Consider the following 11,866-nt stretch of genomic DNA (forward strand, 5'->3'; position numbering starts at 1 on the left):
ATGTTTGTATGACTTTCATTCCCTCACCCTGCTCACAGGCACTTTCTCTGTTCAATGAGTCTTTTCAATTTTTGCCACTAATATACAGAATAAGAGTCGTGTTAATATGTTGTATGTCCATTTTAACAAATGGAGTTCATCATTTTAATTTACGTGGATTTCCAGGCCTCTCTCCCTTTTACTTGTTGGATTGCTGTTTTGTGTTTCAGTGTATAAGGGAGAGCAGGTATGCATGTAGAGATCAGAGGACAATCCTAAGCCATTGTTTAGTACAGACCTCTGACTTTCTGATATTGTGGAATGCCAGGGTAGCTGGTCTACAAACTTTTGAGAATTTACCTGTGCCCCCAAACTCTCAACAGGAGCACTAGGACTCTAGACACATGCTAACAAGTCTGGCTTTACAGGGGTTCTGGGAGTCAAACTCAGGTTCCCAATAATGCACTGAAGCATTCTACCCATTGAACCTTCTTCCAAACACTTCACTCTTTCTTCATTTTGGGCATTAACTTCTATCTCTTTCCCCATTTAATTTTTTTGTATATTATTAAGTTCTGAGTTTCTTTTAAAGATTTATTTATTCATGTTATGAACATGAGTAAACTGTTGCTGTCTTCAGACACAGCTGAAGTGGGTCACAGATGGTTTTTATGCTCCATGTGGTTGTTGGGAATTGGACTTAGAACCTCTGTAAGAGCAACCAGCATTCTTAGCTGCTGAGCCATCTCTTCAGCCCCTTGGTTTGTTTTTGAGGTAGGGTCTCAGAGTGTAAACTTCACTGTCTTAGAAACTGCTATATTAGCCAGGTTGTGTCAAATGATAAATGTCACTATCAGACCAAGATTATCTGAGAAGCACACCCATGTGATCTCTGCTCTACTCTCCTGTTATAACAGGACACAAGGATTTCATAGTCTTGTGATATAGCCCAGATACATCGCATGAGGGAAGTGTTTCTCCACTTCTTTTCTATCCTGACGACCTGGTGAATCCTGTGGCTACTTACATGCTATTTTCCCTCTGAAAATCCTAGTCTCCAGAGTCTCACAGAGCTCCAGTAAACTGAGCATGCGGGCTCACATCTATAATCTCAGCACTTGGGAGGAAGAGACACATGAATCTCTGTGAGTTCAAGGCCAGCTTGGTCTACACAGCAGCAAAAATTTCTATACAGCAGCAAAAATTAAATAAAAATGAGATCAGAAAGGCTCTCTCATGATCACCTGTCTAAACAGAAGCAGTCACCCTGCTCTCAGTGACTATACAAGTCATTTCTCTTAGTATCTCCTGGATCCCCTGAAGACCTTGTTCATCACATAGTCACAGGTCACAGAACAGAGTTGCAAGCTTTTATTAGAATCAGTCTAAGAGACTGAATGATGAAGGAACAGTATCAGGAATCCAACTTCAGGAAAGAAAGAGGACAGGTCAGCAAGATGGCACGAGGATCAGACATGTTGCAAAGATGGGTACGCAAAACACATTAACATCTACTCTCCTAATAGCCTGGAAATATAGTCTAATATGGATCTTATATTGTCAACTTCATAGTTTGACTGGGATTCTTGGCTGGCAATCATGGCTTCCTGGAAAACAAAAATGCAGAGAGGGACAGTTTTGTCTACAGGCAAGGTATAAGACCTCAGCAGGGCTCCTCAAACACCCACAAAGAAAATGCTCCTTATGCACAGCAAAGAAAATCCCATGCAGTGATTCAGGTCTCCAGTAACAAATTCTGCCTCAAGGGAACTTGATACCACTCACAACCTTCAGGAGGAAGCCTGAAAATCACCATAGCCAGCAGGGAAGATGTGGAAAAGGTTCTGGAAAATATGATGGGAGCTAGGTCTAGAGCAGGAAAGTAGAGCTGAGAATGAGTTTGTTGATATCTCCCACACCTGAGTACCTCTCTCCAGGCACATTGGCTGTGTAGCCATGTTAAAAATATGTCCTCCATGTGAACTTGTGAGGGGAAAATCAATTGGGATAGCACTATGGTTTTTCAAGATCTGATACTCAAGTAAAATACTTTGGGAAATAGGGTGAGAGCTGCACTGTTCAAAATATACATGTCTGCAATCCAGTTATGCTTGAAACAAGAGAGGACAAGAGACAACAGTGGTGAGCAACTGTAGGCACTCCCAGGGGTGGGTATGACATTTTAGATGTGGTGGGAGGTTTTGTTATAGCACAGATGATGCCCCCAGAAATGGGATTCATCGATGGCTGGGGAATAATAGACCCCTGCGATGTTCCAAAATAGACACTGGAGAGAAATTTCAAGCATCTTAGACTAGAGCTGGGGGTACCAAACCTGTGCAGAGGCCACCCGAAGGACTACCCTGTTCCTACTATGGGTGAGAAGCCCATGTTTACCCATCATGTGGGAGTGAACTGCAGGATAGTACAAGGAACAGGCTGGCTGTGTAACTGGCAAGCTGCTTTACGTGTACTAGGGTGGGCAAGGGTTTCACTTCTCATTTGCAGGTCACATGACATGCAGTAATAGTTGCATTTATCACCAGTACACAGCCTTACAACATCTGTTGCATGGGTGAGTGGAGGTAGGCAGAAAATTGCCTTAATTTGAGGTTCCAGTAATATGTTTCTTAAATTTTCCTCTAGCAGCCACAGATTTTTTTCCAAGGCCACCTTTACCTCTGCAGTAGCATTGAATGTCTGGAGTTCTTGATACAATCTTTTTCCAGAGAGAACACTTGCATAGACATTGAAAAAAGGAACAAGTGATTCTGCTGCAAACACAGAGAGAAAATACCGTTAAAAGACAATTGTTAAATTGTTAAAAGTCAAAGCAGAGGCTCAGTATTCCTTGTACAATCTACAAATGCCTTAACTGACTTTTCTCATAGTCAAACCCTCCCAAAGGCTTCAGCCTCACAGTAACAGCATGGTTTACATGAAATATTCAGGACTAGCAGAAAAACATCCATGAGTTGACAGACCTTGATATTTGAACTTCACTTAAGCCCAACATTTTCCTCAGCTTCAACTGTGCATTTAAACTCCCTTCATCATGAGTATCATCACCAGCACACCTCTGTCTCCACGTCCCACAAACCCAACAATTTTAACTCAGAGCAGAAAGCATGAATTGTCTTCTGAAGCTCCTTGCCATTGTCCTCCCAAGGATACCTAGGTCTGTCTCAGGGCCCCACTTAGATATCTCCATGGGACTGAGATGGGATGAACAAGGGTACCACTCTCACTTGTCTGGAAGCTCAGTTCTCCAGTCACCAGCAAGGCCAGCAGAAGGGTCCCTTTCATGGTGAAGAGTGCTAAATGCTCCTCTCACAGCAGCTCCTCTTCTTTATAAACCATTATAGCTCTGAGCCCAGCCACACCCTTCTGCAAACATGCCTCCAGGAGTTCCAAACACCATTTGGGATAGAGCCTAGCACCTGTGGATCTCCTTTCAACTTGTATAGAGGCAGCAGCATGGGGGCCCCTCCCACTCTGAAGAACAAACAGCCTGAGACAGCCTGATGTCATCAGTTTCTGGAGAGTTGTTTGTACCTTTGCCAAAGAGGATTTAGAGCTGATCTTTGCAAGCAGCTCAAGTGCTGGACAAAATGACCTGTGGTCCTGTTTTACTTGTCGCCTGTGCTTCCTTGTCAAACTCCTTACCTATTCTTGATCCCATTGTCCTAGCAACTGAGACCTTTGTATTGAAAGGCTGAGGACAAGGAGGCACCATCTACCTCTCTGTGACACTCAGCCAGGGTAGTCCCCAGCTCATTGACAGTATGGACATCCTTGGGGGCTAATGATGCTTTTGTACCACAAATTGTGCTTCAATCCCCAGTTGCTCATTCCTGTTGTCATGTTCAGCTTGTCCACTCTCAGCTCTGTTAGGAACCATGTCTTAAAGTGGTTTGAACAGTATTGTCCTTGTCGTGAGAGCAGTGAGTGGTACAGTGAGGTATTCAACCCTGAATATGAACTCTGCATTCCACAACCCCTCAAGGTACTGTGAACTGCCTGCCTGTAAACTACACTGCTCCTCAGAACACAGGAAGTGCTGTGTGTATATAGTGTCTCAAGTTCAGAGCAACATACTTACCCTAAGGAAGACATTTCCAGCACAGGTATGATTGTCAGCTGTGTGTGTTAGTTCATGCTTCTTAAGACAAGCAGGTCTTAAATTGATGCTCACCCTGTTTGCAGTGTGTGATGATTAATCTCGATGATCATTCTGACTGGGTTGAATGTTGCCATAGAAACAAATTTCTGAGTGGGTGTTTTTAGGTTTGTTCAATTGAGGTGGGTAGACTTACTTTTATGTGGAAGCATGTACTATGGTTACATATAGGGAGGACAGATGTAAACAAGCTGAGCCGAACCATTCATGACTCTCTGCTTCCTGATTGTAAATGTGAACAACCACCTCGAGTTCCTTCACTGTGCCTAACTGACTGTGATGGACTGTACCTTTTCAAACTGTGATTAGAAATGTTGCTTCTCACCTGGCATATTGTCACTAGTTTTCTACAATAGTGGCAATGATTTTTTTAGCATGGGCAAAGCCCTAGGGATATCTTACAGCACTACACTCATAAACATGAGCAACCAAAGAGATAGCTCTGTGTGCAAATTGCTTAATTTGCAAGCATATAGTCCAGAGTTCAAACCCTAGAACCCATAAGAGTGTTGGCATATATGTCTAATTCCATGTGAACCTCATGTTCAATAAGAGACTTGGTCTCAAAAAATCGTGTGGAAAGATGTTGAGATAGCTCAGTGATTAAAGGTGCAGTGATTGAAGGTGAAGACCTGAGTTCAAATCTCAGAAACCACCTGGTAAAGGAAGAGAATTAATTCCTTTAATTAATTAATTAATTGTTGTCTGACCTTCACATGCACAAGCACGCACACACACACACACACACACACACACACACACACACACATACATCTTAGTACCACTGTCCATACACAGGCACATACACAAGTACACAAACACATGAACAGACATCTAGAATTTTCTGTGGAAACTGGCATGAGAAAGCATGAACAGGCTCCTAATTGACAAATATAAAACAATTTGAACAAAAAAACTAAACAACATGATATTGGATTATAGTAGAATTTTGAAATAACCTATAAAACCATGCTTTTGTGAATGGTTGTGTGGCATATAAATGAGCATGGATGAAAGTAAGTATTCTTGCATCTCACAGAAGTATTCCAGAGCAATTGTAGATTTTCTCCTGGGAGTAGACCCTCCTTCAGTCCTTCACTGTGAGCTATATGTTCTCAAGAAAGCAGCAGGGTGAGCTTGGGAGACAGGCCAGTAAGTGAAGTAGTTGATTGGCATACACTCTTGATTCCATGGTTTCCTACCCTCTGAACTTGTGAGGACAGCTAGGCACAAAGTTACCCCTGGTAACTCCAGCACCAGAGAGCTTACTGGACAGTCCATCTAGCCATTAGCAAGCTCCAGTAATAGGCCCTGTCTCAAAAAATATAAGGTGGTCTCAGCTATAAAAAGGATACAGAATCACTTCCCAGTTCCCACATGGTAGCTAACAACCCTCTGTAACTCCTGTTCCAGAGGATCCAGTGCTATCCTGTGACCTCCACAGGGAAAGCATTCAGTATTGCATAAGACACTCATGCAGGCACAATCCCCATACACATACTTTCAAACTAAATAAAATGTCAAATAAACACACACATATGCATATATTTATGAATAAACAGATATAATGTATATACACACATCTACATGGTGGAGAGCAACTGAAGGCCTTCAGTGTTTTTCCTGGCCACTTTGTATGAACAGATATAAATGTCATCTGTCTTAGTTAAGATTACTGTTACAGTGATACAACACCATGATTAAATTAGAGTAGCAACGGGTCACTGGTCATTAGACACTTACTTAACGACATGATGCATTTGTCTCTATTCCCAACCCTGTGCAGAAGAGAGAAGCCCCTAGTGGGCACATTCTGCAGTCCATCTCAGCCCTCAGGACATGCAAGGTCATAAAAACAAAGACCAGTGGACCGAGCAGAGAGCTCACAATTAGATCTCAGTACTTGGCACCTAATTGACCAAACAGTTACAGGAGGCAAATCCTGTTTGGCTCAGATAACCAGTAAAATTCAAAGGCTTTGGACTATTTAAGCCTTCAGTAAAGTTCATTCTGTCACCATGTGCTGTACAGATTGTGACAGTCAAGTGCCTTTTACAACAAACTACTTAATTGTGCCTTATCAAAACACAGATAACCTTTACTTTTAAAATTAAATACCAACCAAATTACTTAGGCATAAACACTTATGTAACATAGGCATGTGGGAAGAGTAGTTTGAAACTAAGGCTGATTATATGACAAGATAGTGTTGCTTGTTTTAAGTAGGGTCTAGTTTATAGACCTGAGAGAAGTGAGATAGCCCTTTTGCCAGTGTAACCAGCATTTGTGAAGACCTCCTATGTGTGCTGACTCTGGGAGAGAGGAAGGCTTTACTCTACTGAGCATTCAGACATCTAAAGAACACCAAAAGTCAGACAAGGAAAGGGAAGTTATAGAAGAGGAAACGGGATTCAGAGTATTTGCTATGGTGAAGATCAGGTGTCTTCTTATATACAAGGATTCCATGTGGACTGTAGGGTTGTAATTCAGGTTGTGTTGCTATGATAAATGAACCAAGACTAGGTTATTTATGTAGGAAAGAGTTTAACTTGCTTCATGGTCTGGAATCTTGAAGGTATAAAATAGGGCAACTTCAGGTAGCCTGGGAATTGTGTAATCTGAACACAGGGTGAACTGCAGAAAGGCAACAGGGGATTGTGGAAGATAGAGAGCAGAGGCTCTATATTCCTTCTCAAAGACATACCATACATTCCTCAGTGTTGGCACACTAGGGACAAAGGTTCAATGTGGGTATTTGGTATTTGCCTTAAACATGGTGAAAGCTGTAGCTGGCCCTCCCTCTGTTATATTGGTTTTTGATTCAGTCTGGGAATTTAGGTGACAAATTTCACAGGAATATGAAGGGAAAGCATTTCAGGCAGGGAGGGCAGAGCATATGAAGGCCCTGGTTCTCTCTTGGGTCACAATTATGGAAAAGAGGTGTCATAGCTAATGTACAGACTCTATAAATAATAAACACACTGGTTAAATGGTAAATTCCAGTTTCAGGTGTACACAGAGCAGTCTGATGACTGGCAAAGTCAAAATCAATGAGATGAAGATATAGTGCTTCTCCCCTGTGATCCCCACTTGTTGGAAGTTGAGGCAGGTGTCCCAGTTACCTCTTTGGGATACCCTCAATCACAAAGAAAAAATTGTGCTCAGGTATGGGGATGCTCTCCCAGGCTGGCTTGGCTTCTTCATTGCCCATCATGTTTCACAACAAGGAGCAGAAAGTGGCTATAAATGAAATATATATTTTAGCTGGCCTCTATATGAGACACAAAGATTTGTATATAATTTAATAGGCTGTAAACCTAGATCAGACAGGTTGTGTACTATTTTGACTTGCATAACATCCATAGGACTGATGTTAATTGCTGTTTAAGTGTTGCCCAGGGTTATTTCTGCTCCATCAGCCTGTTCTCATGGTCCACAGCTCCTGGTCATGTGCTCCTGAGACATCAGGCCCCATGGCAGCCTTCCCCTTTCTCCATCTTCTTCCTCTTCTTCTCTCCTCTTTTCTTGCCTTATGATCCCTACCTGTGACACTCAGCCCAGAAAAAAAAGTCACAGAATACCTCTCCTCTCTCCATCATTGCCTGGCAGTCACATTTTCTTAGATAGTGAGAGATTTAGGTGAACGAATTTTCTAAGCAACATCTTGTGTTTGTGAGAATATGTTAGAGATTGGCAAGTAGTTGGAGGTTTGGGGGATTCCAACTCCTGGGTTCCAGTACTTAGCATTTGAATACACAGCAGCAAGAGACTAACTCCAACTGGTAGCAGGTGGTAGAGGCAGCAGTGGTATGCTCTCTTGAGCAGTCCTCTTACTAGCATGGCACCCTGAGGCCTACCTGTGCTGCAGTTCCTCCACAGCATGGACAGGAAGCTGAGCCTTTTTGGCAATCTGCCATGATGAGTCTCCAGGCCCTAGTGTAGTCTCCAAAGACTGTACAAATTCCTAGACCACTTCTGGCAATTTGGTTCTAATTATCCTGTCCTCTGGATCCATTGTATTCTTCTTCAGAGTCTTCCTCTTTCTCTCTTCATTCCATGACCCTACCTACTCTTTCCTGCATTTCCCCCGTCAAATACTTCAACTATAATAGAGCAGTAAGACTCTTGGCAGATTTCATAGCTCATCCTGCTGACCCTTCAGCCTTCACATGTCTGCCTCAGGCTTTTCTCTGCTGTCTTCAGGCTCCTCCATTGGTGTTTGTTCAGCCCACACTTCTTAAAGAAGGACAAAAGACTGTCAAAAGAACCCTTTAATGAAGCCTAAAATGGCAATGCCAGGGGTGACAATTTCTCTCTATCTGAGTGAATGGGCTTAAGCAGTCCACTTCCAAGGTGGGTGGAGCAGGGGGCCTACTACAGTCTTGCCTCTTAGCACCCTTCCAACAGTCCCCTGATGTCCCTGTGCAGTGGGAGATGCTCTACTACAGGCCCAGGTAGAGGGGGTTGAAGGGTCATCTGGAATTCTGTGGTAGCAAAGATCAGCGGAACACACTGGCACAGATGGTCTGATGATGAGCCTTCAGGAGCTTGGGATTCCAACTTTGATTGGACTCTAATTTTTACAGGATAGCTGTGGAATATTGAAAATGACCATAAAGCAGGTTTTTTGATCAGTAGTCAGAATAGCTAGAGCAGCAATGCATAGTCTGGCAGTGACCAATTAGAAGGCCAGATAGCTCAGAACTGAAATATCCTTGCTTAGCTATGAGATAATGAGCACAAGGCACTTGAAGTGAGAACATAATGAGCACACTAATGATGTTTATTAACAGGGTCTTCCTGTGTAATTTTGGGTAGCCTAGAACTCTTTGTGTAGACCAGCCTGACCTCTAGCTCACAAAGATAGGAAAGCTCTTCCTCCAAAATACTGAGATCAAAGGTGAGAATTACCATACCTGTTCATTGCTAACTGATTTTGACAATGATTTCCACCAGCCCCTAAGAATGTTGAATCTACCACACATACACATTAACAGACAGAGAGACAGACAGACGCACAGACAGACAAAGAGAAGACAGATAGTTAGGCAGGCAGGCAGGACCACACACTCATTTCTCAGGAAGTTTATGAGGTCAGGACCAACCTGGGCAAGATCCTCTTTAAAAACAAAACAAAACAAAACAAAAAGTTACAAAACAAACAAACAAACAAACAAAAACAGAAAACCTCAACAATGGGTTTAAGGAGTTAAGTTTAGGCAGAAGTGAAATTAGTTGCCTTTTATTCCACTATTCACATGGGAGGGAGTCACAAAGACTTCTGTGTGTCCAAGAATAACCTGTTCTACGTATTTCCAGGACAGCCTGGTCGTAGAAGGTAGGTCCCCTGCTTCACACACCCTGGAAGCAGACTCCTTAAGCCCAGTCACTCAGATAGGAGATTCACTGCCCCCCTTGGAATTGCCATTTTAAGCTTCATGAAAGGGTTCTTTTGACAGCTCTTTTGTCATTCTTTAGGAAGGCTGTGTAGAGAGACGCTATCTCAGAAAATGCATACCAACAACAACAAAAAGGTCAAATTGAAGGATGCCTACAACAGTAGGATAAGCATGGGTTGAAGAGCTTGGTTCAAGGGAAGGAAGAAAGCATATGGAATTAGGGGCAGACAAAGACAGGGCAAGTGTCACATGGCCAGTGGTCTGAAGTTTGGCTTGTTTAGAACTGACTATGAGTATTGCTCTTGAGGTTCGGTGTGTGACAGGAGGACACAGGTTTAATTATGGAGTTCTGAGTGAGAGACCATTTGATCCTATCCCTAGTCAGACTTTCCCTTTGGCTGTCAATTGACAAGTGACATTTGTCATATCTTAAGAAGATCACTAAGAAGGCAAACAAGCTGAAATAGGTTATTGACCAGGCTCTTGCCAAAATACATATCTCTCAATGATGCAAACACACACCCTCAGGAAGTTCTAAGATGTGTACAGGGAGGGGCATGGAGAGGCTCAGATATGGGCCCCTCCCTGCCCACTGAGCCAAACAGTGCAGTTAAAGAAGGGGAACAAACTGTGTAAGAACACCTGCCACCAATATCATGATGCTTGCTGGTGCTGTGGTGATCTTTGGGGTTGCCCTGCTCCTCCTCTCTTCATGGGGAGGTGGGTATTACCATGTGGGGGTCAGGGATGCAAGCTATCTAGGCTCTCACACCCTCTATCCTCTGGGATATACTGATGCAGGTCTTTCAAGTGAGGGTCACCTTTTCTTTGTGTTCCAGATTGTGGCATTTGCCCAGCTATGAAAGAGGATGTTCATCTATTTTTAAACGGAACCTCAGAAGAGTATGCTGAGTATGTGAAACAATATAAAGATGATCCTGAAATATTGGAAAATACTGAAAAAATCAAGCAATGTGTTGACAGCACATTGATGGAGGAAGACAAGGCACATGCAAATGGTTTCATTGTGAGTCTCTATGTGTCTGGTTAGGGGCAGGGCTTGTGCACACCACTGAAGCTTCACTGAGAATCAAGTTATGTGATACATCTGATTGAGAATGTCAGAAGAATGGGGCAGGAAGGAGCTCTAGGACTGCCTGAGCTGGCTCTGGCTGCTCAGCTCAGCTAAGCCACAGTAGATACCTGCCTGAGTTTGGCCTCCCTCAGACTTCCTGACACACCCTTCCAAGTCTAGCTATAGAAGCTTGGCACCTGGCACCCTTCTCTAGCCTAGTTATTTTATCCACAATATTCAAGCCTATCACCCCACCTCCAAAAAAGTCATATGTTATCCTGTTCTCTGAGCTTTGAAGATCACTTTGTGGACTCCACATGTTGACATTCAAGGGTAGAATTAAAGTGAACCCCCTCATATCCCTAGAACAGGTGTGTTAAGGCCCTGCCTTTACCTGAAGTTATTTGAGGGCCATTATCAACATGTGACAGGAGTCAGTTTGCTTTTGCAGCCCCAGCTGCACAGTGGCACACATGGGGCTATGTCAGCTCCTCTCCATTTGGTCCCACTGGGACTATGTTGTCTCCCAAGTTGGCTCCTCCCATCTGGCTGGATTTGGGGCTCTTTTCAAAGCTTGTCTCAACAGGTTGGGGTCAAGGCTCCTTGGTCCTGGTCAGATAGAAGAGCAATTGAAAATTGGCTGCAGGTCTTTCTAGACGGTGTCTCAGTGCATGGTCAGTGGGGCATGAGGTCTCCTTCACCCCTGAAGTCTCACTTAGCTTTCTGTTTGCAGGAAAAAATAGAAGCCAGCCCACTATGTTGATGGCTACAACTCTGCTCTCAAGGAAGCCATTTGCCTGCTCACCTGCATAGATGCAGCAGGCTATAGCCCTTCCCTTCAGGTGTCTAAGAACAGGAATCCAACAGTAAAAACCTTGCAATTCATTGGGGAGTCTGGATTTTTGGATTCAAGTTTGGGTCTGATTTGATTGAAGGATATTGCAGTGACAACCTCTAGTACATTGAGGTGTCAAAGCTCAATTGTGGTGCTGCCAAAATGCCATACAGAATGCATTAGAGAATGCTAAGATACCATAGTAATTATTCTAGAGTGTCTGTCACCCTCATGGGACAGGGTCCACAGGGCACATAGATGACCTCCCAGACTGAACTCCCCAGGAACATGGAACTGAGTAGGACCAGGAATACCAAGAGTTTGTTGAGGACCACCCATGCTTTAGATAGCAGAATCTGTCCCTGCTCCCTAGTGTTTGGTACATTATCCAGTTATGC

The 11,866-nt window shown here is 43.4% G+C and overlaps 2 protein-coding genes across 3 annotated transcripts; one reads left to right on the forward strand and one right to left on the reverse strand.

The window, feature by feature from the left end:
* Positions 1-1,335: 1,335 nt before the first annotated feature.
* Positions 1,336-3,298, reverse strand: Scgb2b10 (secretoglobin, family 2B, member 10). 2 transcript variants are annotated; one of them, NM_001378686.1, is made up of 3 exons: positions 3,228-3,298; positions 2,659-2,753; positions 1,336-1,586 (listed from the first exon to the last, which is right to left on the reverse strand). In NM_001378686.1, the coding sequence occupies exons 1-3, from the start codon at positions 3,283-3,285 to the stop codon at positions 1,491-1,493; spliced, it is 249 nt and encodes an 82-aa protein (NP_001365615.1). In that variant the 5' UTR covers positions 3,286-3,298; the 3' UTR covers positions 1,336-1,490. The 2 variants fall into 2 exon arrangements, with proteins under 2 accessions (NP_001365615.1, XP_897754.2); XM_892661.4 differs by having other exon boundaries at positions 1,342-1,586; positions 2,581-2,753; positions 3,228-3,285.
* Positions 3,299-10,214: 6,916 nt separating this feature from the next.
* On the forward strand, positions 10,215-11,396 carry Scgb1b10 (secretoglobin, family 1B, member 10). The gene is made up of 3 exons (XM_006540491.1): positions 10,215-10,278; positions 10,398-10,585; positions 11,367-11,396. The coding sequence occupies exons 1-3, from the start codon at positions 10,215-10,217 to the stop codon at positions 11,394-11,396; spliced, it is 282 nt and encodes a 93-aa protein (XP_006540554.1).
* Positions 11,397-11,866: the final 470 nt, after the last annotated feature.

The sequence above is a fragment of the Mus musculus genome, chromosome 7 (genome assembly GCF_000001635.26).
Source record: "Mus musculus strain C57BL/6J chromosome 7, GRCm38.p6 C57BL/6J".
Classification (NCBI taxonomy): domain Eukaryota; kingdom Metazoa; phylum Chordata; class Mammalia; order Rodentia; family Muridae; genus Mus; species Mus musculus.

Bases quoted from the DNA above. Each gene is read 5' to 3' on its own strand.
- Scgb2b10 (XM_892661.4), bottom strand. From the start codon at position 3,285: ATGAAAGGGACCCTTCTGCTGGCCTTGCTGGTGACTGGAGAACTGAGC. The intron at 2,754-3,227 runs GTGAGAGTGGTA...CTGTGTTTGCAG, and splicing joins AGAACTGAGCTTCCAGACAA to CAGAATCACTTGTTCCTTTT. The intron at 1,587-2,580 runs GCAATTTTCTGC...TTTGTTTTCCAG, and splicing joins TACTGGAACCTCAAATTAAG to GAAGCCATGATTGCCAGCCA.
- Scgb1b10 (XM_006540491.1), top strand. From the start codon at position 10,215: ATGATGCTTGCTGGTGCTGTGGTGATCTTTGGGGTTGCCCTGCTCCTC. The intron at 10,279-10,397 runs GTGGGTATTACC...TTTGTGTTCCAG, and splicing joins CCTCCTCTCTTCATGGGGAG to ATTGTGGCATTTGCCCAGCT. The intron at 10,586-11,366 runs GTGAGTCTCTAT...TTCTGTTTGCAG, and splicing joins CACATGCAAATGGTTTCATT to GAAAAAATAGAAGCCAGCCC.